Source organism: Hydra vulgaris, chromosome 11, assembly GCF_038396675.1.
Source record: "Hydra vulgaris chromosome 11, alternate assembly HydraT2T_AEP".
NCBI classification, from domain to species: domain Eukaryota; kingdom Metazoa; phylum Cnidaria; class Hydrozoa; order Anthoathecata; family Hydridae; genus Hydra; species Hydra vulgaris.
In genome coordinates this window covers 25,150,142-25,176,461 of record NC_088930.1, presented here as the reverse complement: position 1 = coordinate 25,176,461, position 26,320 = coordinate 25,150,142, and the positions used below count along the sequence as shown (strand labels likewise).

Genomic DNA, 26,320 nt, shown 5'->3' with positions numbered 1-26,320 from the left:
CGCTAAAAATAAAAACAAGTTTGCTTGAAATACATAAAACATTGTAATGTATTTTTTAATTAACTTAAATTTAAACTAAATTAAATAAAAAATTAAGATAATTTTTTTTACAATATATAAAATAAATTAAAAAAAAAAAAAAAAAAACGCGAATAAAAATGCGCTCTAACCATAAACGAATTCCTTGATTAAAAACAAATCATGTAGTGGTTTTCATTTTTACAGTTAGTTTTTATGGAGACGCAAATGTGATACAATGTATAAAAATATTTCAGGATCCACACATCCTTTCCCCTCCCCTCATCATCACAAAAATTAATGGGTTCGTCGCTGCACGAAACTAAACTTATAAACGAAAGAAATAGAGAGAACAAATCAATTTATGGTTATTTTGTATTGTAAGTATTGTAAGTAATGTGCATTTCCATTTTTCGAACAATGTTACTCCCAAACCTGTAAATAAAATATAAATTTTATTGCTTATAAAATGTCTACTGCGCTTTTAAATTGTAACTTTACAGCAAGTAAATAAAAACTCAAGTTACCTTTCTATCAAAAGGCGAGTACATTGAACAGTTTTGCGGTTTTGTTGCATTTAAATCGGTTGCATATGGTGCTGATTTTGCAATATCTAAAATTGTGTTTACTTTTGGTCTATTTTTTTTGAACTTTTCACTTATTCTATCGGTACTATGAGTAAGCAGGCGAGAAAGCTGCGATTTGTTTTTTGTGGGAAAGTTGCTTAAATTTGTTTCTTCAAGAGACGGTATATTCTTTTTTTTGAATATAGATTTTAGAACTTTTCCTTCATAATCAAATAGATTTTCATCAACTCCAAATGTTTTGTCACTTTTAAAATTGGTTGTTAAATGTTTTGAGGTTGTCATCAACTCTTTTTTTTCAAATGATCCAAGCGAGGGTAAAATTCTTCGGTTGCATTTTGAAAAATAGTGACTATTTCCTGATAGTTGGCAATTGGTTATTAATTTCTTTGGCAATCGGCTAAGAATTTCTTTGCAGTGTTGCGGTCCCCTAGAATCTAATAAAACATAATTAAGATTAAATTTGATAAAGTTGATTTCTACCATTGACTTATACGCAGTGACCTACTAATGGCTTATAAACAGTGACTTCTATCAATGACTTATAAATAGTGATTTCTTTCAATGAATTATACACAATAACTTCTCCCAATGACTTATATGGAGTTGAAAATCTTTAGAATCAAAACCATTAATTAAACGCCCATTAAACCTCATTTGTTAAACGCCCATTAAACCTCATTTATTAAATGCCCATTAAACCTCATTTAGTAATATTGATTAGCTATAATAATCTCAATAAATATTTTTAAAAATTATAAATGCTTTAATATCATTAACTTTATTATTTTTTATTACTTACTTAGTTTGAATTTCAAAACACCTCTTGCTTCAAACTCAAGATCTTTCTAAAAATAGTAAAACAACATCAAAGTATATATTCAAAGAAAATATTAGTAGCTTCCCAACAAACATTGTTTTAGTGGGTTTGCAGTGGACCAATATAGGTATTTTTTTTAGCGGTTCATTGGAGTTTTGCTGCACTTTTAGTGGACCATTAACGGTAGCCCCAATAAATGGCAAACCGATAATTTTCTGATATGTTTATAGTGGCTAGTCATCGGCTAGCCTGGTCCACTAAGTAAATTTTTTTTTATATACCCAATATATTGCGTAAATATTAAATAAATACATTTTTTTTATATACCCAAATTATTGTGTATTAAATATTCTTTTACTATATTGAATGTACTTTTATTATATATAATAAAAAAATATTTAATAAAATTCTGATGCATTTTTCTGAACGAAAATGTTACTTTTCAAAATTACATTAACTTGATTGACAATAACATTTCTAAAAAATATTTTACTTTATAAAGCAACAACTTTCAAAAACCAAATTTGGTAAAATGATAAATCTGTTCTATTTTATTAATTGTTATAAGTCAGGAAAACATTGGAGGGAGAGAATTTCAAAGCACTAATGTTCAAGGGAAAAGCTGTCTCTTCATACACAAAAAAGTGAATAACATTTTTTTTGTGTATGAGGGAATAGTTATAGTAAGATAATGCAACAATAGTAAGATGATGCAACACTAGTAAGATAATGCAGCTTTGCTGAATGATGAACCACTTAAGATTAAGTTTTGGTTATTACAACAGGTGATAATACCTGACTTTAACAGCGGCCATGTTAATATTTGTAGAAAAGAGAAAAAAATACAACCTTAAGACGGTGGGGCAGAAGCTCAGGCTTGGTAGCTAGAGCAAATCTAACAACATTTAACTATACGATATCAGAAATTGTCTAAAAGAGAAAGTGTCTTATTAGAACCACCAAACTAAACATGACAACATTGTTCCAAACAAGTAGAAGTAAGAAATTTATAGAACCAGAAAATGGAATCAGGATTAAAAATTTGGCCAGCATGATCAGGAGTGGCAACCTAAGCATATTCTAACTTTGCAATAAATGTTATATATGATTTCCACGAATGGTCTATAATAAATGATCTTATTAACCTTTATAGTCTGTAGTAAATGATAATCGGAAAAGTAGTAAAGTAGAAGTGTTGTCGTTCATCTGAGAAGACGTAAAGTAGAAGTGTTGTCGTTCATCAATAGAGAAACATCATAAATAATGCAATAATTGTTAGCAAAAAACAACTGTATTTTATTTGATTAAAATTTACTAGCTACAGTAAGTGGCTTCAAAATTTTGCTTTTCACAGAGAAGAGATTCAAGATTAGATACCTGTTCTAAGCAATTAAAAAGAGATGCGTTTGGTGTGAAGACATGAATAAAGTTGTGTCATCAGCAAAAAGAGCCTTGATACTGAAATTATCATTAAAATATTGATTCTAAATGGTCGGTTATTAGGAAGATTTTTAAATTAGAAAAGAGAAAACACCAGACCAACACCAGACCAACACCAGACCAACACCAGACCAACACCAGACCAACACCAGACCAACACCAGACCAACACCAGACCAACACCAGACCAACACCAGACCAACACCAGACCAACACCAGACCAACACCAGACCAACACCAGACCAACACCAGACCAACACCAGACCAACACCAGACCAACACCAGACCAAAACCAGACCAACACCAGACCAACACTAGAACAATACCAGAACGACACCAGACCAAGAAATTTTGTAGCACTTTAAAAGTTACTTAAAATAAAGCAGATTATTATCCATCAAGCATAACTTCAATAGTGTGTTAGAAAGTAATGACTCAATAGTTTTAAAAACCTTTCCAGATCACTTCAAGGGGCGAGCTTATGGAGATTGACTAGCATGCCAAACCTTACCAAAAGCTTTTGATATGTCAAGAGCAATAGATTTTGACTTCACGCTTCCTTCTAATACATGATAAAAATTTATGTTATAAAAGGTTAACAGGTCAGAATTAGATTGAAAGGATCGAAATCTTTGTTGTTTGTCAGAGAGTAACTTATTAAACTCAATATAAGATATTAGAAGTATCGACACTAATATAGAAAAGTTTCATAAGAAAATGTTCTTTATTAATAGAAGAAGGATCAGGTTTTTGTGGTTGTACCTGCACTAAAAAAAGTGACAGATATTAAAAAAAAACTGTTGGGAAGGCCTTCTTGATCTAATGAAATTATTCAAAAGTATAGATTGGAAAATTCTGTACTTAAGGTTGTAACGTTGCTATGAATTTTTTAACAATTTCCAGAGCCGAAGACACCAGGAAGGCCTGGAGGACACCGACCCTCCTTTTTTCCAAAGGACTTTTTTTTTTAATCTAGGAATTTCTAAATATAGAGGATTTTTTTTAGAAATTGACAAATGTGTCCTCCCCCTCCCCCCTATCCCTACTTCAAAACCCGTTTCGTCGGCCCTGATTGCCGTCAGTGTTGCTAGTTGCTAAAGAACCTTCTCCAAATTGAAGTCGATAAAAATTGATTTTCTTTCAATAATGAGTGATTTAAGACTAAAAAATCTTGTAATTCTATTGTCAATAGAAAAATGAATTGCGTAAGTATAGACTTTGAGAGCTTTATGGATTTTCTACTAAGAAACGGATTTAAATATGATGTGTATAATTGGTTTATTTAAAAAATAAAATTTAATGGTAATTTTTTTGTTAAATTGGTATATGTTAGTTTGGTAGGGAACCTGCAACCTCAGTAAGTCTTGTACTTTTATAAAATATGCATTTATCGATATATCAACTTATGCGTTCTTCTTTATTATTGCCTAATTTAAGTATGGCATCAAATAGTAAAAATAATCCTCTATAGTTTGTGTCAACTGCGACTATTTGTTTGAATTAATTTATACAAACCACGATTTGATTAACTTAGTAAGGACGACAAATAAGAAACCATCCCGGGCGGCTAAAGTTCTCAGTACGCCACTAATACATAGCCATATTAACTATTGTAATACAGTCTGAGCAAATAATCAAACCATACGTGTGCCAGGCGCCAAGATAATAGGGACTCCCAAAGCCAACAAACGAAAAAAAATTATTACAGGGTGTTATATATTATTGTGTAAAAATTTGACTATTTTTGTAAAAAAAATCAACTTACAGATTATTAAATTACAGTTTATTAATTATTAACTCTGTGTAAAATAAAATTGACTTTTCAACCAGTTATGACATAATGCAAACCTGTTATAACTTGATGCAAACTTGTTACAACATGATGCAAACATGATACAAACTTGTTATAACATGATACAAACCTGTTATGATATGATGCAAACCTGTTACAACATGATGCAAACATGATACAAACTTGTTATAACATGATACAAACCTGTTATAATATGATGCAAACCTGTTATAACATGATACAACCTGTTATGATATGATGCAAACCTGTTATAACATGATACAAACTTGTTATAACATGATATAAACCTGTTATAACATGATGCAAAAAAGTAAAAAAAGTAATAAAACAAATTTACTGAGTGATTTGCAAAGCTAGTTACTTGGCTTTATTTATATTACCTAAGAGTTAAAGTTTTAAATAATTTATCACTATACTTTGGTTGATGGGAACCAACTAAAGATAAAAAAATTTGACTTGTTTTTTATATTGAGAAATTAAAACTGACTGAACTGGCAAATCAAATCAAATGTCACGCCAAACCTTAATTAAGGAAACAAAGTCAAAGCTTATAGCCACAAGCTGGTGTCTCTTACCTCTATATTATGTAAATTGACTGAGAGAATTGTTATAGGCAGAATAATGAAACACTGTGTTAAATGCTTTGTTTACCAAAGCATTTAACACAGTACCATACAATGACTTCTTTATAAGATTTATTTTATATATTTTTTAATTTTTCTTATTTAGGTGCCCCCAAGAAGACCTAACGGTCTTGTCACAGAGAACCGCGGAAGTGCATTTACCCAGGATGTACACGCCTCCTTCCTTACCGTGACGCGAAAATATGTCCACAGGTTGTTTCGAACCCGGATCTCCTGCTTTTAAAGCAAACGCTCTCACCACTGCGCCATGACCGCAAATCTATGACATTTGAGGCCAGCTATCTAGTGAACCACTGATTGGCTAATTGATAGACAGCAATGAATAGTAATTGAAGAAAAAATATCTGAGTGAAGAAGGTTGACAAGCGGCGTCTCTCAAGGGTCAGTTCCTGCATCACTTCTAATTGTATTCTTCGTATGACTTACCAGAATGTATTTAAAACCAAACCAAATTTGATGGTACCTATGTCAATTGATTTTTTGATTATGCAAAACTGCAAGCGGAGATTGACAGCACTGTAAATTAGTCACACAACTGGCTCCTGAATTTCGACGTTGAGAAGTGCAAAGTAATTTAAGTTGGATGTTGCAAAAAGCAATTATCAATACCATGGCTGACATTGACGGTAACAGACGTAATATATTTTCAATATGTATTGAGCACAACCAGGTAGTACTAATAACCAACAACCTTAAAGTCAAAGTACAAGTAAATTGTCTTTAAAGGTTATTTCGGTGTGGGAGCTCTCCAGCTTCAGAATAAATGTACCAGCTATACATTAAACCGCATCTGGAGATTTGTGTGCAAGCCTGGCTAACCTATATCAAATCATCGTTTTGCAATTAGAAATCATTCTAATTGCAAAACGACCACGGTAAACTAGTGCCGCCCTGAAATCGTTGCTTTAGTTTAACCAAAATATCAACCGTGTGACATGTCTTGGATAAGAAACAGAATATTTGGCAAAGATGATAGCAAATCACGATGAACCTAGAAATGCAGTTTTTTCATGAGATCCCAAACATAAGCTTGAAGGTAATATTTTTAAAGTTTCGCATCAATATTTTATTCAATAAAATCAATTTGAAATTGGCATTATGAAATTTGTTTCTTTTAGATTCTCATTTATCTGTTTCAAAGATCAAGAACTGGTAAAAATAAAACCTTGTGAAATAGAAGACAAATTTATGGACGATGTTTTGCATCTTATTAGTTTAAAGGAGTCTTTGTTTTTCATTTCAGAAAATACTTTATACTTTCTCAACAAATTATAATCAAAGGGTCTATAGTTTATTTTCCAATCTATATGCATACTAATTCGAATTTTCAACGCATTACCAGTATCTGTCGCAGAAGGTGAATAATCTTTAAGTAAACTAAAGTTGATAAAAAGATTGCAGAGCTTCTATAGAACGTATATCAAACTATAGAAACGTATATCGGACACACATGTTCAAAATAAATTGGATACATCTCTTTCGTAAGATGACATAATAATAATAATAGTTTTTGCTTATAGAAAGCCAAGAAAAGATATTAATTTTAAAGAATCTGTTTAATAATCAGTGAATCTAAAAGTGTTATTTAAACCAGATGCGTTTTATGAAAACACGGATGTAAAATAAGAGTATTATAAATAAAGACACGGTCATTAACTTGAATAATTAGAACTTTATTTAAAATTTTACATGTTCTTTACGGCGATTTTTTTTGCCTTAAAAACTCCCAAAGCTTTTTTTAAAGAAACACGAAATTTGGTCCAAAACGTCCGCATTTTTTTAATTTTTATGAAAAGTTGCAAAAAATTACCATCCTTAGGGGCTATAAATGTAAACTTATGTATTTTTTTTAATCTTTATTAAAGTGTAAATATATATCATGCGTTTTTTTATATAAAATCTGCTCTTTAAAAGTTATATAGATATTAAAATTCAATTTATTAAAAAAAGTGGTACAAAAACTAGAAATAAATAGCTGGATGACTAAATGACGGTTTCTTTAACTATCAATGTTATTACTTATAAAGATAAATTTTAATTGGATCTTAAATTCCAGTTTACAACTATATCTTTTAATTAAAGTTAAATAGTAGTTTTAAGCAAAACAGACATAGAAATCACTGTTTTTTAATAAAATACATATATATTTACGACATAAGTTTTCAGAAGGTATATGTTGTAAGCTGGAATCCTAGATATACGTATTATGAACCCATGAGTAAATTTTTAGATTATAAGATGCATTATGGATCGAGTCTATCCACGAGTTTGATAATAAGTTACTTTATCGGTAAAAAGATGGTTCAGAAACCATTTTGAATTTTTATTTAGAGAAAATTTGTTTACTTGGCGCGTAAAAATAAAATAAACTGTTTTTGTTATATATATATATATATATATATATATATATATATATATATATATATATATATATATATATATATATATATATATATATATATATATATATATATATATAATATTAAAATATTTTTAATGAGAAAATACAACTTTATAATGGAACTTGAAGTTTCATGCCATTCGGCAATCATCAGCCATATAAGCGGATATGGCTGATGATTGCCGAATGGCATGAAACTTCAAGTTGCATTATAAAGTTGTATTTTCTCATTTAAAATATTTTAATATTATTATTTGATCTATTTTTTTCAAAAAGATATTGATCACTCTTAAACAGACAAGAGTTGTATTTCCAGCAATATACGACATTTATCAATAAATATATATGTATATATATATATATATACATATATATATATATATATATATATATATATATATATATATATATATATATATATATATATATATATATATATATATATATATATATATATATATATATATATATATATATATGTATATATATATATATATATTTATATATTTATATTTATTAAAACATTTTAAATGAAAAAATACAACTTTATAGTGGAACTTGAAGTTTCATGCCATTCGGCAATCATCAGCCATATTATTCAAATATAAAACAAAAAATAAAAACCGTTATAAGAAATACAAATTTAGCGTTGCAACGGCATCTGACGTCAAGTGTACGTGATCCGATATTTGCTAATCGCCGGATTCAAAGTTAGAAAGTAAAAATTTTTTCCTATGCCTACAAGCAGAAACCAATTCACTTTTTTTATTAAGTAGTAAACCACTATCAAAATTCATAATAAAATATTTTTCACTGATGCAAAGGTTACACTTTTTTGTAGATGGATTATAAGATTAGCATCTTTTAATTATGTTCCACTTAATTATAGGCATGTTACCTGCGTCTTTATGTTTTCAGATTTCCTTGGAAAGTTCTGTATCATTTCTATACCTGGTTGCATTAAATGATTTAAGGTGGTTTGCAAATCTGAGCTTGAATGCGTTTTCGCTAATACCGATGTAAGATTTTTCCGTAAGACTGGGATTAGGTAATGCTAAAGTGGCTTTATATACAACGTTTTTTGATAGACATTCGTTATTTAACGGGCATGCAGTTTTCTTAATGCAGTTGCAATTTATATCATTAGCGGTGAGTTTGTTGCGCAAAATTTGTTGGTTGTGTGATTTAATAATAGATCGGATATTTGGCATGCAGCTGTAACTAACTTTTTTTGTGTTTCTGTTAAAAATTTTGTGGAGCCTATGATGTAATGGAAAATGCAAGTCAATTAAGTTTAAGAAAAGGTCTCCAATTTTTGTTACCACATTTTTACTGAAAGGAGGATTAAACCATATTATATTTCTTTTTCGTTTATTAGTATTAGAAGGATTTAGATTTGAATGATATTGGAGATTGATATATGAATATTTTTGGAGATTGATATTTGATATTTGAATGATATTGGAGACTGATATTTGAATATTTTTGGAGATTGATATTTGATATTTGAATGAGATTGGAGAAAATTAACGTATACTTACACTTACGCAGATAAAACATCAAATTTGTATAAATTATCAAAAGACGAATACAATAAGTTGTTAATGAACGCTACTACATCTAACTATAAAATAACCAACCCTATTATAAAAGATTACATTTATAAAAAAAGAAAAACTATTCTAAAGAATCATGACGTTTTAAAAAAAATCAATATAAACAGTTCTTCCACTTGTTTCATTACAATAAAAGACCATAAACCTAATTTTTTAAATTAGGTTTATGGTCTTTTAATAACTGTTCGTCTAATTAACCCAGCTAAGAATGAAGTCGGTAGAATAAGTAAGCAAATTTTATCAGATATTATCACCAACCTAAGAAATATTTTGCAATTAAATCAGTGGAATAGCACACAAAATGTAATAAATTGGTTCAAAAACATCAATGACAAACATTTTTATAAATTCCTTATTTTCGACATCGTTGACTTTTACACTTCTATTAATGAAATGCTACTTATCGACTCCATAAACTTTGCAGAACAATACGTTTCCATTGATACTGATCATAAATCTTTAATTCTCCAGGCGCGTAAGTCTTTATTATTTACCAATGATCAAATTTGGATTAAAAAATCGAGTGGTTTGTTTGATGGGTGCATTTGATGGAGCGGAAGTGTGCGAGTTAGTTGGTATTTTTATTGTCATAGCGGTCCAAAAATGGAAAAAAATAAGAAGCATTTTCTCAAATATTTAAACAATACAACCTCTGTATTTCTATTCAATCTAATATGAAAGTTGTTAACTACCTTGATGTTACATTTGATCTTAATAACTGCACTTTTCAACCTTACCATAAACTTGATAGTACGCTAAATTAGTTCCATGCTAGTTCTAGTTTTCAATTGAACATAAATTATCTTCCGATTCTTCAAGCGAAAAAATTTTCCAAAAGTCTGCTCCCATTTATAAAGACGCATTAGAAAAGTCTGGATTTCACACCAATCTTCAATATCATTCAAATCTAAATCCTTCTAATACTAATAAACGAAAAAGAAATATAATATGGTTTAATCCTCCTTTCAGTAAAAATGTGGTAACAAAAATTGGAGACCTTTTCTTAAACTTAATTGACTTGCATTTTCCATTACATCATAGGCTCCACAAAATTTTTAACAGAAACACAAAAAAAGTTAGTTACAGCTGCATGCCAAATATCCGATCTATTATTAAATCACACAACCAACAAATTTTGCGCAACAAACTCACCGCTAATGATATAAATTGCAACTGCATTAAGAAAACTGCATGCCCGTTAAATAACGAATGTCTATCAAAAAACGTTGTATATAAAGCCACTTTAGCATTACCTAATCCCAGTCTTACGGAAAAATCTTACATCGGTATTAGCGAAAACGCATTCAAGCTCAGATTTGCAAACCACCTTAAATCATTTAATGCAACCAGGTATAGAAATGATACAGAACTTTCCAAGGAAATCTGAAAACATAAAGACGCAGGTAACATGCCTATAATTAAGTGGAACATAATTAAAAGATGCTAATCTTATAATCCATCTACAAAAAAGTGTAACCTTTGCATCAGTGAAAAATATTTTATTATGAATTTTGATAGTGGTTTACTACTTAATAAAAAAAGTGAATTGGTTTCTGCTTGTAGGCATAGGAAAAAATTTTTACTTTCTAACTTTGAATCCGGCGATTAGCAAATATCGGATCACGTACACTTGACGTCAGATGCCGTTGCAACGCTAAATTTGTATTTCTTATAACGGTTTTTATTTTTTGTTTTATATTTGAATAATATGGCTGATGATTGCCGAATGGCATGAAACTTCAAGTTCCACTATAAAGTTGTATTTTTTCATTTAAAATGTTTTAATATTATTTGATCTATTTTTTTCAAAAAGATATTGATCACTCTTAAACAGACGAGAGTTATTTCCAGCAGTATACAACATTTATCAATACACACACACACACACACACACACACACACACACACACACACACACACACACACACACACACACACACACACACACACACATATATATATATTAAATAACAAGTTTTGTAAAATATATAAGAGAAAGTTTCCAGCATTTTGGTCAACTACAGTCCTCTCATTTTAAAAATGGCGCCTCCTCTCTATTATGTATGTTATTCATATATTCAACATTAAATATTCGATATAAACCGCAACGATTCTTACACATTTTAAGTCATCTTGGTGCTTTTCTTTTCCTTTGCCGAGATCACCTTAAAAGTAATTTAGGAAATAAATGAATTAATAAAAATTTCAAGAATTTGTCGATTAGTAATTGTCTATTATAACTAGATATAAATAGAGAGCAATCATTCAAGTTCTTTAGAAAATCTCAACGAAAATTTTACCTGGAGAGAAAATATGCACAGCAAAATTTTCTTATTAGGAAATATATTTCCTAAAATAAGAAAAATTTCTTGCTTTAATAAGCAAATTTTTAAACTACGGACAATTGATTTACGATTTTGTTGTGCAGGGGAGACCGGGGCTAGGTGGCAGCAAGGGTAAGTTGACGAACTGCGTTTATCTTCAGAGCCTTTCATCAGAAAGTGAAAAAATTACACAGAACTTTCCTGATTGACCATTTTATCATTCACTATAGTATTGTTTGGGTTCGCGCATGCGCATGAAGGATATCATGTTTTTTTTTTGCACAAAAACGTAACTTTTGGAACATCGCTTCCTTTTTACTTTACAAAGAAAATAGTTAGTCGTATGATAACAAAATTATTGTACAAGTTTCAGTCGCAATTGGTTTACTGTTTCCAGTAAGCCTTTCAAAGTTACCGTTTTTCTGGATCTATAGACTGTTTATTGAAAAAAAGACTTTGGGGTAAGTTGGCAAAATTTTAACGGGGTATGTTGGCTCATAGCATTTACTATGGAAAAAAATATATACTTTTATAAAATTGATTATTTATTTTTTTATTGCTTAAAATATTGAAAAAATTTATTCTTACAAAAAAATTAAGAAATTTTTTTTTTAGGTTTTTTTCTTACAGATAAAATGTGGGATAATGTTTTGGGTGTTATACGTACTTATATTTGGTACCAACTAAAAGTAATATTAAATTTTTGGCTTAAAATTGTGGCAAAATTAATAGGAAAAATTTTTTTATTAATTTTGCACTTAATAGTACATTAATAATTATTTTTATAATTGCGCCAACTTACCCCGTGGTAAAGTAAGTTGGTGCATTTTTTTTTGAGGGCCCGGGAATGAACTAAAAATTTGTTTCCTTTTCTATTTAAACAAAAAATGAAAAAATGATTAATGATGGCAATAAATTTTCAACATTTTTTTTTTAAATTTGAAATTTTCTTAAAGTTAAGTTATTTATTTATATCTTTCTTTTTAGTTTTGACTTTATATTTTTAATCAAGTTTTAAACAAAATAATCGAATTAGATAAAGGGGTTAGTGGGACAAGATGGCAAACGGATTAAGATGGCTTTTCATATAACAACTCAACAAAAATAATTATAAAATGGTCGGAAACGAATCTGTCCATCTTGTATTTTAAAAACAAAAAATTTTTTTTTAATCATTGTTAACGTACCTTTATACGCATAGGTTTATTTTTTACGCTTAAAAATAAATACCTTGGGTTATTGCTGATTGATGGTGTCCTTCGGGTGTTATTTTTATCGGAATATTATTTTGTGACGCGTGTTTATTTTGTGTTCTTTATTTAGAGTAGTTGAAAGTTTTTAAAAGTTTATAAAAATTGGAGACAGGAAGCGCATAATAAGTCATCAATTCCCGGTCATATTCCAGATGACAAATTTATGAATTTAACATTTTAATTTCTATTACAAATTTTTCTACTTTCAAACTGATAAAACGAACAAACTGAAAGAATTGTTGCTTCATAGCTGATAAATTTGCAATAAATCAGGGTTTTCAAAACGTTCGCCATCTTGCCCCGTCTTTCCCTTACTATTAATGTTATTTTCGTTTAATTATTACTTGCTTTATTTATTTGCAAAACAAGTAACTTTAACTATACTTGTATACAATTAAATGGTATAAATAAAATGAGATTAATTTTACTTTTTTCATTTTAATATTTGTAAGACACGCTTAACAATAAAAGCACATGACAGCTTACGGGGATTGGTCATAAAAAAAATATTGTATTCTTTTTGTCTAAACCATGTAATCGTTATTTATATTACACGAAATTGTTTGTATTTTTTACTGACAAAACATAACCAACAAAAAAAAAATGTATAACAAACCTTGCATTTTTGAAACTTCATCTGATTCATTTGTTATATAATCGTTTGTCAACTGAAAATAGGCAATATAAGTTATTATATTTACAGCCTCAAATTCTTTTGAACATTTAAAAATAAATCTTACCGTTGCTGATGACGTTTTATCTTTTTTTCGTGAATAGTCTCTGTTCCATGTTTTTATCGGAAATTTATCTAATTGTAAATTTTGTACATATGATATAAAACATACCTCATCCCAGTTGGAACAAGACAAGTTTAAGACGTCTAAAACATGTATTTAGACGTATTATTACGTTTTTAGACGTCTGAAACACGTCTTGTGCTCACTGGGATACTACATTATATTATATTGTTATGCGTTCTTATATATAATGAACTATTTTGCGGCATGCTTTCTTTGTGAACAGACGTGTTTTCGCAGCGTAAGAAATAATAAAAATTAGTCTTAGTATTTCTGAGTTTTTAGTATTTAATTATCTTTAAAATTTCTGTTCTTTCAGAGTTTTTTGTTGAAATTCATGGACAATTAGTTTATTATACACAACTTTAGCATAATAACCATTTTGTCTATGAATTTTCGCCTTAGCGAATAACTCTTTTCGAACTTTTCTAGTTGTACTACAATAATCTTCATTAATAAAAATATTAGTACCTTTTAGCTTTGATGCGTTATCAGTGATCGTTTTTTTTGTCCTCGTAGTCATGCAGTTTCATAACAATTGTTCGTTCGCGATTTTCGTTCGAAACTGCCACTCTATGCGCTTGTTCTATTTTGATATATCTTATGATATTAAGACTTTCAGCAAATAATTTCCTTACTTTTTCTTTGATTTTTTCCTAATCTTTTTTATCTCTAATCTCAGGCATCTCTTTAAAATCGGTATTTTTTTATCAAAATTAAATTAAAATGAGCAATGCTGATGTTGTTTCAATGGTAATGGCGAGAGAACTACTGAACTTACAAAAAGAGACGATATTGTCGTTCTTTACAGAAACAGTTAAAATTATTAATATAAAGTTTGATTCAGTTCAAAAAAGCATTCAAAAAGTAAGAAAGGATCTTGACGATATCAAAGCTAGCTTGACATATGTTGGTGATGCTTGCAACGATAAGATTAAAAGTGTAATTGAAAAAATTAGTAAAGTTAAAGAAGAGTTATCCAGCGTAAAGTTAAAAGAGGGAAAAATTTTGACAGACAACAACAACCTAAAGCTAAAATCTGTTGATGCAGAGGATCGAAATCGAAGGAACAATTTGCGTATTGATGGTTTGCCTGAGATTAGAAATGAAAAAGATTGGGAAAAAGCCAAAGAAAAAGTAAGGAAATTATTTGCTGAAAATCTTAATATCAAAAGAGAAATCAAAATAGAACGAGCGCATAGAGTGGGAGTTTCGAACGAAAATCGCGAACGAACAATTGTTATGAAACTGCATGACTACGAGGACAAAAAAAACGATCACTGATAACGCATCAAAGCTAAAAGGTACTAATATTTTTATTAATGAAGATTATTGTAGTACAACTAGAAAAGTTCGAAAAGAGTTATTCGCTAAGGCGAAAATTCATAGACAAAATGGTTATTATGCTAAAGTTGTGTATAATAAACTAATTGTCCATGAATTTCAACAAAAAAACTCTGAAAGAACAGAAAATTTAATATTTCAAGGTGAATAGTTTATTTATTAATATATTAATAGTTAAATTCTTTCATATTTACTATATTTACAAATGGATTCGAATAATGTTTTTGAACAAGGTTTTGAAAATATAAAATTTGACCCTTTTGAAGACAATTTATTAAATAACACAAATATTTTTCAAGAAATTCAAAGGAATTTAATGAAAACACCGTATTTTGATCCTTATGAACTTAAGGGAAAAAAAGAAATAAATTCATTTTCTATATTACATGTAAATATTAGGAGCATAAATCAAAACTTTGACAAGTTTAAAGAATTTTTAAATATTTTAAATTACACGTTTGATGTCATATCCCTTACAGAGACTTGGCATGAAAATACACTTGATTCTAATTCTAATTACAAAGTACCTAATTATAATTAGTCAACCTAATTAGTCAACCGCGAGGAAGTAATAAAAACGGAGAAGGCGTTGGTATATATGTTTTAGAGTTATATTCATACAAAATAAAAAATAAATTATGCTCATCAAATCTTAATTATGAAAGTCTATTCATTGACATAATTAGTGACAAAAATAAAAACATTGTAATTGGGTGCGTATACCGACCGCCGAGTGGTGAAATTGAATGTTTTGAAGAATTTATTAAAAATACGGTCCTAAAAACAAATAAAGAAAAAAAAAGTTTGTATATTGCTGGTGACATTAATTTGAACGCTCTGTTTTATAAAAAACTTCCAAAAACAAAATCTTTTTTTGATATGCTTTTTAAATATAATATTTTACCAGTTATAATTAAACCAATTAGGGTAACAAATAGCTCTGCAACTGCAATCGATAATATTTTTATTAATAATTATATAGAAACGTCATTTGAGACAGGTATTTTTAAAACTGACATTAATGATCACTTCCCAATATACATTAAAATAAATCTTTTAAATGTCACATCCAAAGGGGATTCTAAAATTATAGCTTTAAAAAAACGCAACTTATCAACAATTAATAAGAATAATCTTTCTAATAAACTAAAGCAAGAGACGTGGAATCAGGTTTTAAAATGTGATAATACAGATAAAGCTTTTAATATTTTTCTACAAAGATTTCTTGATATATATAACAAAACGTGCCCATATGAATTAAAAATAATTTAAAAAAAAAACAATACTAAATCCTTGGATGAATAAAACTCCAATAAAATGTTCAAAAAATAAACAAAAACTTTACAATAAATTTTTGAAAAACAGAAGTGATGATAATGAAAAAATATACAAAAAATGTAAACGGTTTTACGAATTTCTTCTCATGAAAGCTAAAAAAAACTATTATAGTGAGGAACTTACAAAAAACAAATTCGATGTAAAAAAAGCATGGGATGTAATTAATAATATAATGGGAAGAAACAAAATAACTACGGCTTTACTGCCTCAAAGAATAAATATCAATAAAACTGTTATTTATTGTCCTTTAAAAATCTCGAATGAGTTAAATAAATACTTTACAAACATTAGCCCGAACCTTGCTAAAAAAAATTATAACCACACCCAACTCATTTCAATTATATCTTAAATCGTTAAATGACGTAATACTTCACGATAGCGACTTATCTCTTAAAGAATATGAAACAGCCTTTTCTTTTCTTAAAAAAAAATAAATCACCTGGCTTTGATGACGTTTCTAGTAATATAGTTATTTAAAACAAAAATTACATTTCCAGACCTTTGATCCATATTATAAAACTTTCAATTAATAAAGGTATTTTCTCTGAAGCACTAAAGTGGGCAAAAGTATGCCCAGTTTACAAAAACAATGATCAATAAGAAATCTCTAACTATAGACCTGTATCAGTACTTTCTGTATTTTCCAAAGTATTCGAGCGTGTAATCTATAATAGAATTTATAACCATTTTAATGAAAATAATTTATTTTACACAAAACAGTTTGGTTTTCGAAAAACCCATTCAACTGAACACGCAATAATTGAAATAGTAGACCAAATTATTAAAGGATTCGAAAACAATAATTTTACTCTAGAATTATTTATTGACCTATCAAAAGCATTTGATACGGTTGATCACCTCATTCTTTTAGAAAAAATTAAACACTATGGAGTAATAAATAAAATCTATGATTGGTTAAAAAGCTACCTCACTGAAAGAAAACAATATGTTATTAATAAGGAATTAGGTGAACTAAAAATTATGTGTGGAGTTACGCAAGGGTCAATTCTTGGTCTATGTTAACGATTTGCATAATACTTCAGCAAAACTTAACGCGATAATGTTTGCTGACGACACAAATCTTTTCTTATCGAGTAGTGACATTAGGCAACTTTACTCTGACATGAATTATGAATTAAGGAATGTCAATGAATGGTTTGAGGCTAATAAACTGTCACTCAATGTAGATAAAACAAAGTATACTCTATTCTATAAAAAATCACAACAGGAAAACCTTCGCTTAAAATTACCAGAATTAATTTTAGAGGATAAACTAATCGAAAAAAATGAGTCAAGAAAATTCTTAGGAATTCTTATTGATGAAAATTTATCATGGCTTCCTCACATAAATTATATCCAATCAAAAATTAATAGAACAATTGGTTTGATGTACCGTATTCGCCCATATGTAACATCAGAAAGTCTAAAACTAGTATATTTTGGCCTAATACATTGTTTTAATTACTATTCCAATATTACATGGGCTAGTACTCAACCAACAAAACTTAAAAAAATATTTTCTCTACAAAAACATGCATGCAGACTTCTATATAAGAAAAAAAAAAATGAACATGCAAAACCACTAATGAAAGACATGCAAATGATGAGTGTATATGAAGTTAATATTTACCTACACTTAATTTTTATGTATAAATATAATAACAGCCTGATTCCATAAACCTTTAGTAATAAATTTACGAAAAATGTTAACAATAATTACTCTCTTAGAATAAATCATTGGAATACTTATAAATTGCCTAGAATTAGGAGCAAGTATTCTGAATATGGAATAGCATACCGTGGATCGAAACTATGGAACACATTTCAAAAAATTAAACATTTAAATCAGTAAAATCACTAAACTCTTTTAAGTTTCTAATAAAAAATGAAATTTTTAAACATTATAAATGATTTTTTAATTTTTCTAAATGAACATCGAATTCCATTATTCTTAGTTTTTTTATTTTTGTTTGTTTGATTGTCTCTTATTTTTTATCTTTAAAATAATTTGTCAGTATTTTTAAATGACTATCGCTAAAATTATATTGATACTATTTACTTTCTTTCTTTAAATGTAAATATTTATGAAAGTTTTTTATCTTTTTATTATATTGGAATTGTACATAGTATTTTTAACAATCTAATTCTATTCTAAACTTGTAAAGCCCACATAGGGGCTCTATGAAAAGATTGTGGTGACATTAGTCATCCATATCTTCTTTGAGCCCCTACCTGTTTTTTATAAATCAACTTTTTTTTGTATGTAAATGTTTCTTTGTAATTATATTTTCTTATTATATAAACAGCAAACACATATTAAAAAAAAAAAAAAAAAAATTGTTTTATTATATGCATATGTTTGTTATCGTTTTTTTTTATATTTATTCAAAGTGAGTACAAATACAAAATTGAGGTAATTTTTCTGATCAACTTTATATTTGTACTAATTCAATAAATTCTTTATACCACGCACACACAATTTACATAGCAAGAGTTTTAAAAACTCAATAAAAAAAACATTAAATCTGGTTTATTAAAAACTGGTGTTGTGGTTGATCCTAAAATGTAAAGAACTAAAGATCTCATAAATATAAACAAGTTTGCAACTGTTTTTAAGAGTTCTCAGAATTTTTATTTTATTTATTTATTTTAATTTATTTCGTCATTAAAAAAAAATACAATGCCGTTTTATATAAATAAAATTTACATGACCGGGGCTAAAAGAAGACAATATTTGCCTTATCACTACGCGCCGACGTGCTTTCATCAGCAAACGTGTCCAATCATTAAAATGTAAACATAAAATTACTTTGTACCATTTAAAAAATAAATACAAATTTTGCAAGTAGATTAAGATCAGTAACTAATTTATAATAAAAAAAAAATCGTAAAAAAAATCAAAATCGTAGAAAACATCAAAAAAATCTTAAAAAAACTTTGAAAAGGCATTAATACAATGCAATAAATGTAAAAAAAACTTTTAAATCATCACCCAACTGTTTACAGGATAGTGAAATATAATTGACCTGACGCTTATCTCCTAAAATTCAACCACTTTTTTTTACAAATATTGCTCATAAACTCAAATCCAATATTCATTCGCCAACTATCAACGTCAACTATCATAAGGATCTTAAATACCCAAATTTAAATAGTCTACTAATATCTCCGACAAATATTCCTTAAATTTCATATCTTTTATCTAAATTGAATTCAAGAAAATTATTAGGTCCAAACAGCATTTCCATAAACATTTTTATAGATTTTAACTTTAAATTTTCAAATATTTTTTCTATATTATTTAATATCTCTTACATAAAAAGAACAGTTCCTGATTTTTAAAAATTATATTGTGTTATTCCAATATTTAAAAAAAGGTCTAAACCTTTATGCACAAAGTATAGAGCTATTATTGTTTTAACTAACGTTAGTAGTAGGCATCTTGAAAAGCATTTGTATTCCCGAGTGAACTTTTTTATAAACTCTTTACAGTTTAAATAAATTTCAATTTCGTTTTTGATCAAAACATTTGATTTGCCACTCATTGACGTCACTCATTGATAAGATTAATTGAAAAAATTAGAAAAGCTCTTAATTATGGTCATTTTTTGGCGATGTTTTTATTGATTAGTTCTTCATTTTAATTTCTAAATTAGAACGATTTTTAGTTTTGGTTTTATCTCTTTGATTGGAAACAATTTGTAAATATTAATAGTTATGATTCTAGTAAAACTAAACGAATACTTTTTTTTTATCTCCGAAAAAAATTATTTTTACAGCAATGTTGAAATTAAAGTCAAAAATAATATCGAACAGCTATATACTTCGAGGTTTACTAAATACCTTGTTGTAATGATTGATTGCAATCTTTCATAAAATTTTCACTAAACAAGAAACTAAATCGAGCTAACACTTTCAAAAATTCGTCATTGTATCACTAAAATTACTTTTAAGAAAATTTAATCCATGGTTCTCGTTTCATCCTAATTACTGTTGTCAAGTTTGGTGTCAAATTGGAAGCTATCACATCAAAAAATTGCTATCGTCTCATAAATTATCAATTAAAATAATTAACTTTTAGTTTTCTTAATTAGATACATCAGAGCCCTTAAAAAACATTTTCTTCCGCTCGTAAAACTTGCTAGTTCTCTACTGTTTTTTAAATTTTAACTTCTTGACATTATTATCTCTTGCTATTAAAATAAACTTTTAATTTTCATATTGTTGTTAGTACAATTATTATCAGTACATTTTTGTACAATTTATGATTTATAAACGTTTATTTTTTACTGAATGTTTTATGAGCTTATTATTTATTAGTCATATTATATTTTTAAATTGATGTCACTCCTATAATCACTCATACAGACCTCTGTATGATTGACACCATCCTTTATAAAAGTATATTTAAATCATTAACTTATTATCAATGTATTTATTATCATATATTTTTATTCATTTATTGTTGTTATTGTAATTTAATACTGTTATTATTATAATTTGTATTACTTTTAATTAATTTTGTCATCTAATTTTCTTTTATAATAAAATTATATGACAAAATATAATATATATATTTATATATATTTATATATATATATATATATATATATATATATATATATATATATATATATATATATATATATATATATATATATATATATATATATATATATATATATATATATATATATATATACAATGACCAATTAAGTTACGCTTGAAATCTTTTTTAAATATTTTGATAAGATGTAGAAGTTAAGATAGAAATGGGTCGAAAAGCAAAACAAATTAGCAAATAATAGGTACGAAGGATGGCTCCGTTATCAGTAAAGAGAAACAGCAAGAGGATTAAACATTTTAAAGAGTCTGTTACGTTTTTTAATTTTTTAAGTTCTGTTACGTTTTTTTTTTCTTAAAAAAAAAAAAACTTTTTGTATTATAATTATAACAAGTTATAAGTTAATGTATTATGTATATAAAAAAAATTGTATAATAACATATACAATTTTTATACAACTACGTTCAAAAAACGTATAAAAACTGTGTTATTATACAATTTTTATAGGTTGTTATACAATTCTTAAAAATTGATGTTAACTGGATGTATTCTAAAGGAGTTGATTTTATCAACTGTACCAGTTAATCTGTCTTACTTTCCCGAGATTCAGTTTAAATAAGACCGGATGATGTGTGTAATTAAACTTTCTATAACTGCAAAACTGAAATTTATTGTTTTCTAAACTTAATAGAATGGTTGAGTTTTTCTGCACAACTTGCATCATTTATCTAAACTTAGAATGTAGTCGGGCTTTTTTGCATAAATTGTGCTTTTTTAATTGGTTTCATTAAAGTTAGAAATGCATTTACAAGTACAATCTAAACCAATAAATAGAAGAAAAAAGTTACCTTCATTTTCGTTTTCATATGAAATGTTCATCTTTGATGATCTTTTACTATCTGTTTGTTCTCTAAATCAAAAACTTGTTTATATATTTTATGTATGTAAATTTATATCAAGTTATAAATATTTTACGGATTTTACAAATTATTCAAAATAGTTTGTAAAATTGTCAAACTTGTTAATTAGCTTAAGTTTAGTATAATATGGTAAAAAGTATATTTTATTAGTTTTAGCCCTCAAATTCGAGTAGAGGTAGCGAACATTTTGGGATATTTTTGTTCGCAGGCTTAAACCACCAAAATTTTTTCCAAAATATCTTATTTCACATAAGCAAGAACATACTTATGTATAACTCATAATGCTTGAAAGTTTGTTCTTTAGACATCAAAATATTTTATCTAGGCCACAGATCTTCGCATTGTTACAATTTTTAATTTAAAAAATGATTTTAAATATGCATTAGTATAACTGAAATTGCATTAAAAATGCATTAGTATAACTGTTTTTCCGACGTTGGATTTTGATCAGAAAAACATATATATATATATATATATATATATATATATATATATATATATATATATATATATATATATATATATATATATATATATATATATATATATATATATATATATATATATATATATATATATATATATATATATATAGGGATCAACGTTGATCCAAAGTATATGGATTAACGTTGATCCAATGTTTATAAAACAACGATAATCCAATGTGTATGGATTAACGTTGGATTATATACACTGGATCAACGTTCATTCATATACATTGGAATAATTTTGGATTTTATACAGTGGATCAACGTTGTGTTTGCATCTAGGAAAGGCAGATATAGAACCATATATTTATGTAATTTATAAGAATTATTTTTCATTTAAATATATCAGCTGATTATGGAAATATATTTGGCTAATATATTTTTCACTTTCTATTATAACAAAGTACCAAACCACAAGCAAAACAAACACATGAATAATGACTCTTTAATCAAATATCCTATCAAGGTATTAATGGTATCAGCAATATTAATTCATGGAAATGGTTTAAATATGTATGTATGAGTAAGCTATATTCTAATTGATTGAATAAATATTTAATGAGTATATATATATATATATATATATATATATATATATATATATATATATATATATATATATATATATATATATATATATATATATATATTAAAGATAAAAGTTTAATTCCAATAAAAGTTAAATACAACATTGTATAAACGTAAAACACAATGTTAAATCAACGTAAAATATTACGCAATGCCAACTTAAAATACAACGCTGGGCCAACGTTGTTTTTTAATTGTTGTCGACGTTGCATTTGTAACCAAAATGGTATAAAAACAACGTTGGCGGTCAATGTTGGGCCGACGCAACGCGCAACATTGTTCTAACGTTTTATCAATGTATATGTGCTAGCTGGGTAAAGCTTTCGTTTAAAAGAAAAGTAGTTACATTTATAAATAGAATTATCGGTAAAATTTTTAAAATTATTTTATTCCAATAAAAATGATCTGCAAAGATCAATGCAAAATTCACTAAAATTTGAAAATGGGCTGCTTAATAAAACTATCATTGCGTAAAATGTATTTATTTTTGTCTTTTGATGTATACAAACTATGTAAAGAAATTGAAGACAAATTGTTTTTACATTTAAAAATAAACCAAAGAATATATATAAATATATGTATATATATATATATATATATATATATATATATATTTTTTTTTGTTGTTGGTTTTTGTTTTCTTGAATAAATGTTTAAAATTTTCCTTTAATGAATAACTTTGAAATTTTAATATATATAGCATTGCATGAGTTCATGTTGTTGTGATTAAATTACTTCCTTAACTTTTATTAAAGATAACTTTGAAAGACTATTAAACTATTTTTCATTTTATATAAACTTCTTTGAAACATTAAGCTTTTTTCTCTCATTTTTAATTTTAGTTATAACGTATTTATATAAATGTCTAAAAAAAACAAGGGACTTGGTCATAAGACAAACCTGTCTTCTTCTCGTCCTTTCCAGTTCTATATACAGAGGAAAGCAGGGTAAGATGGTAAATGTTTTAAAAGCCCTAGGTTATTGCAAAACTATCGGTCATGAAGCAGTAATACTTTGTCAGTATGTTCATTTTATCATAATGATTCATTGCCTGCATGAATTTTCAGTTTGCAAGTAGAAAAACTTGAATTTCATCTGCTCACGTGACCGGGCAAGTTGACTTATTATGCAATTTTTGACTCCAATTTCATAAAAGTTTAAAAACTACCAACTAATCTAACTAAAGAAACAAAAAAATAAATTCGCAAAAAAATATTCGTCGCAATAAAATATTTCTAAAAAAGTTACACCCGAAGGACACCATTCATTATGAATAACCGAAAGCAAGGTATTTCTTTTTAAGTGCAAAAAGTAAACTTATCCGTATAAAATTGTGTTAATAATATTTAAAAAAAACAATTTAGTGTTTTAAAATACAAGATGTAAACACAGTTTTGTTTTCACCCACTTGTAAGTTTTTTTGTTGAGTTGCTGCATGAAAAGCTATCTTGTCTCATTCGCCATCTTACCCCGTTTTCCCCTATTATAAAACACAGAACTTGTAAATATTTGTGCGGCTAAATGGATGAACAGATAAAACTAAAAAATCCCATGATAAATCTATTTTGCTGTTTATTGCTTTTATTTCTCCTGACTTTTCTTATTGTCCTCTAATATGGATGTCTTGTTCACAAAAAGATGACAAACTAATAAATAGAATTCATAAAAAAGCTCTAGGTTTAGTCTATAAAAGATTTGATTTGTCTCTGGATGAATTATTAAGTCTAAGAATCCATCTTAGAAATTTGAGATTTCTTATGATGGAAACTTTTAAATCCATTAATTGTCTAAATCCAATATTTATGAAAAATCTTTTCACTATAAAAAAATCTTACGTATAAACTCCGTTGTTGCAAAATACTGATTCTACCTACTATAGGTTCCATGATTATGAAACATTCTGTACGTTATATAAAGCCACCTCGCTTTGGGGCACTCTAAATAACGAGACCATGTCCGTAAAAAAGTCTTCAAGGTGTTCAAAAAAAATATCAAGAATTGGTATGGTAATAATTGCGTTTGCAAAATTTTTCGTTTTTAAAATTTTGTTAGAATTTATACTGACTTATATCTTAAGCAAGGATTGTGTAGTTTTTTTATTATTGAAAAAATTGTAAATTTTTATGACATTTGTATTTGTGCGTGTACTGTCTATAAAGTTAAAAGCGTTGATTTAAATTAGTTTTAATGTTAAAAATCAAATTAAATTATGATCCGTCGGGGCTCTATAAAAGGTTTGTTTGCTATTAATATACTTGTACTAGAGAACTATTTTATGTCTTATATATAATATACTTGTACTAGAGAACTATTTTATGTCTTATATATAATAATATATAATTAGCAGAATAAAAATAATAAAAAAAGCATCTCTGTCCTCATACGCAACAACGTCGTTTTGATTTCGTTATATCCAGCAAACGTTTGTTATAAAAGGTTTCTAGTTAAAAAAAAAATTTCTAGATAAAAAAAAAGCCAAAATAAAGAGTAAAGTTTTTAATGTTTAGATAAAATGTCACAATCAAAAAAGTTCACCTTTTCCTTAAAACATTCTTTTAAAAAAATATGTGATAAGTTATTCTTATCATTTATATTTTCATATCATTTTTAATTTCCTAATATGGTAAAAATAGTTATTCTTAACTCCGTTCAATTTCTTTGTATATAGCCCACTCTTACATAAAAATATTATTTCAAGTTCATTTTACATTTTAGCTTTTAAAAAAATAAACCTACTTAATATAAACGCAATGATTTACAATTAAAAAACGCAAAACGAATATCGTTTTGCGTTTTTTAATTGTAATAAAAATAGCGTAAATTTTAATTGTTAATAAAAATAGCGTAAATTGCATCTTACATATGACGTTTGTCTTATATATATTCGTGAACAAAAATAGTTACATCACCATGTAAAATGTTGTATAAGAAATCCTTTTTTTTAGTTTACATTTTGTGATCATGAAAGTTAATTTCTTACATTTCTGTAATTAAGCAGTTTTGCTAGTGTTTTGCTTTAGGCGGTGTATTGTGCTGATTAACGATAAGCTGATCGAGGTGTTGTTTAGCAATGAGCGACTTATCGTGCTGGTGTGTAGCCTTAATAGTGACAAATTTTTATTTTTTATTTCACGCTTCAAAATAATTTTTATTTGACGTCACATTGTTTAACTTATTGTAAGACTCAAATGGTTCAATCTTTCAAATGATTTTATAGCAAAAAAAAAAATGACAAAGAATAGCACGGTCATCACACAACTGAAAATAAAAAAGTTACTTGTATAGATTAAACTGTAAAACTGCGGATTTCAAACTACTTCTTTAAGCTTTCCTATTTTAAGAATTTTCATATATATCTTGCTAAATATT

The 26,320-nt window shown here is 27.3% G+C and overlaps 1 protein-coding gene and 1 long non-coding RNA gene across 5 annotated transcripts in view; one reads left to right on the top strand and one right to left on the bottom strand.

Moving 5' to 3' along the window:
• The window catches only part of LOC136087539 (uncharacterized), a 19,055-nt gene extending 12,038 nt beyond the window's left edge, over positions 1-7,017 (top strand). Inside the window, exons 2-3 of the long non-coding RNA XR_010641856.1 lie at positions 5,404-6,354; positions 6,437-7,017. This is a non-coding gene — a long non-coding RNA (uncharacterized LOC136087539). The remainder of the gene's footprint in view (positions 1-5,403; positions 6,355-6,436) is intronic.
• Positions 376-26,320, bottom strand: LOC136087538 (uncharacterized). Of its 4 annotated transcripts, XM_065810564.1 has the most exons (10): positions 26,229-26,315; positions 25,932-26,050; positions 21,804-21,865; positions 17,011-17,056; positions 13,653-13,720; positions 13,529-13,580; positions 11,454-11,500; positions 1,405-1,450; positions 546-1,039; positions 376-453 (listed from the first exon to the last, which is right to left on the bottom strand). In XM_065810564.1, the coding sequence occupies exons 3-10, from the start codon at positions 21,819-21,821 to the stop codon at positions 442-444; spliced, it is 783 nt and encodes a 260-aa protein (XP_065666636.1). In that variant the 5' UTR covers positions 21,822-21,865; positions 25,932-26,050; positions 26,229-26,315; the 3' UTR covers positions 376-441. The 4 variants fall into 4 exon arrangements, with proteins under 4 accessions (XP_065666636.1, XP_065666637.1, XP_065666638.1 ...); XM_065810565.1 differs by lacking the exon at positions 17,011-17,056 and having other exon boundaries at positions 26,229-26,312; XM_065810566.1 differs by lacking the exons at positions 17,011-17,056; positions 25,932-26,050 and having other exon boundaries at positions 26,229-26,320.

Coding starts and splice junctions, on each gene's coding strand:
- LOC136087538 (XM_065810564.1), bottom strand. Junction 1,451..11,453: donor ACCAAGATGACTTAAAATGT/GTAAGAATCGTT, acceptor TACTATTTTTAG/AAAGATCTTGAGTTTGAAGC. Junction 1,040..1,404: donor TGTTTTGAAATTCAAACTAA/GTAAGTAATAAA, acceptor ATGTTTTATTAG/ATTCTAGGGGACCGCAACAC.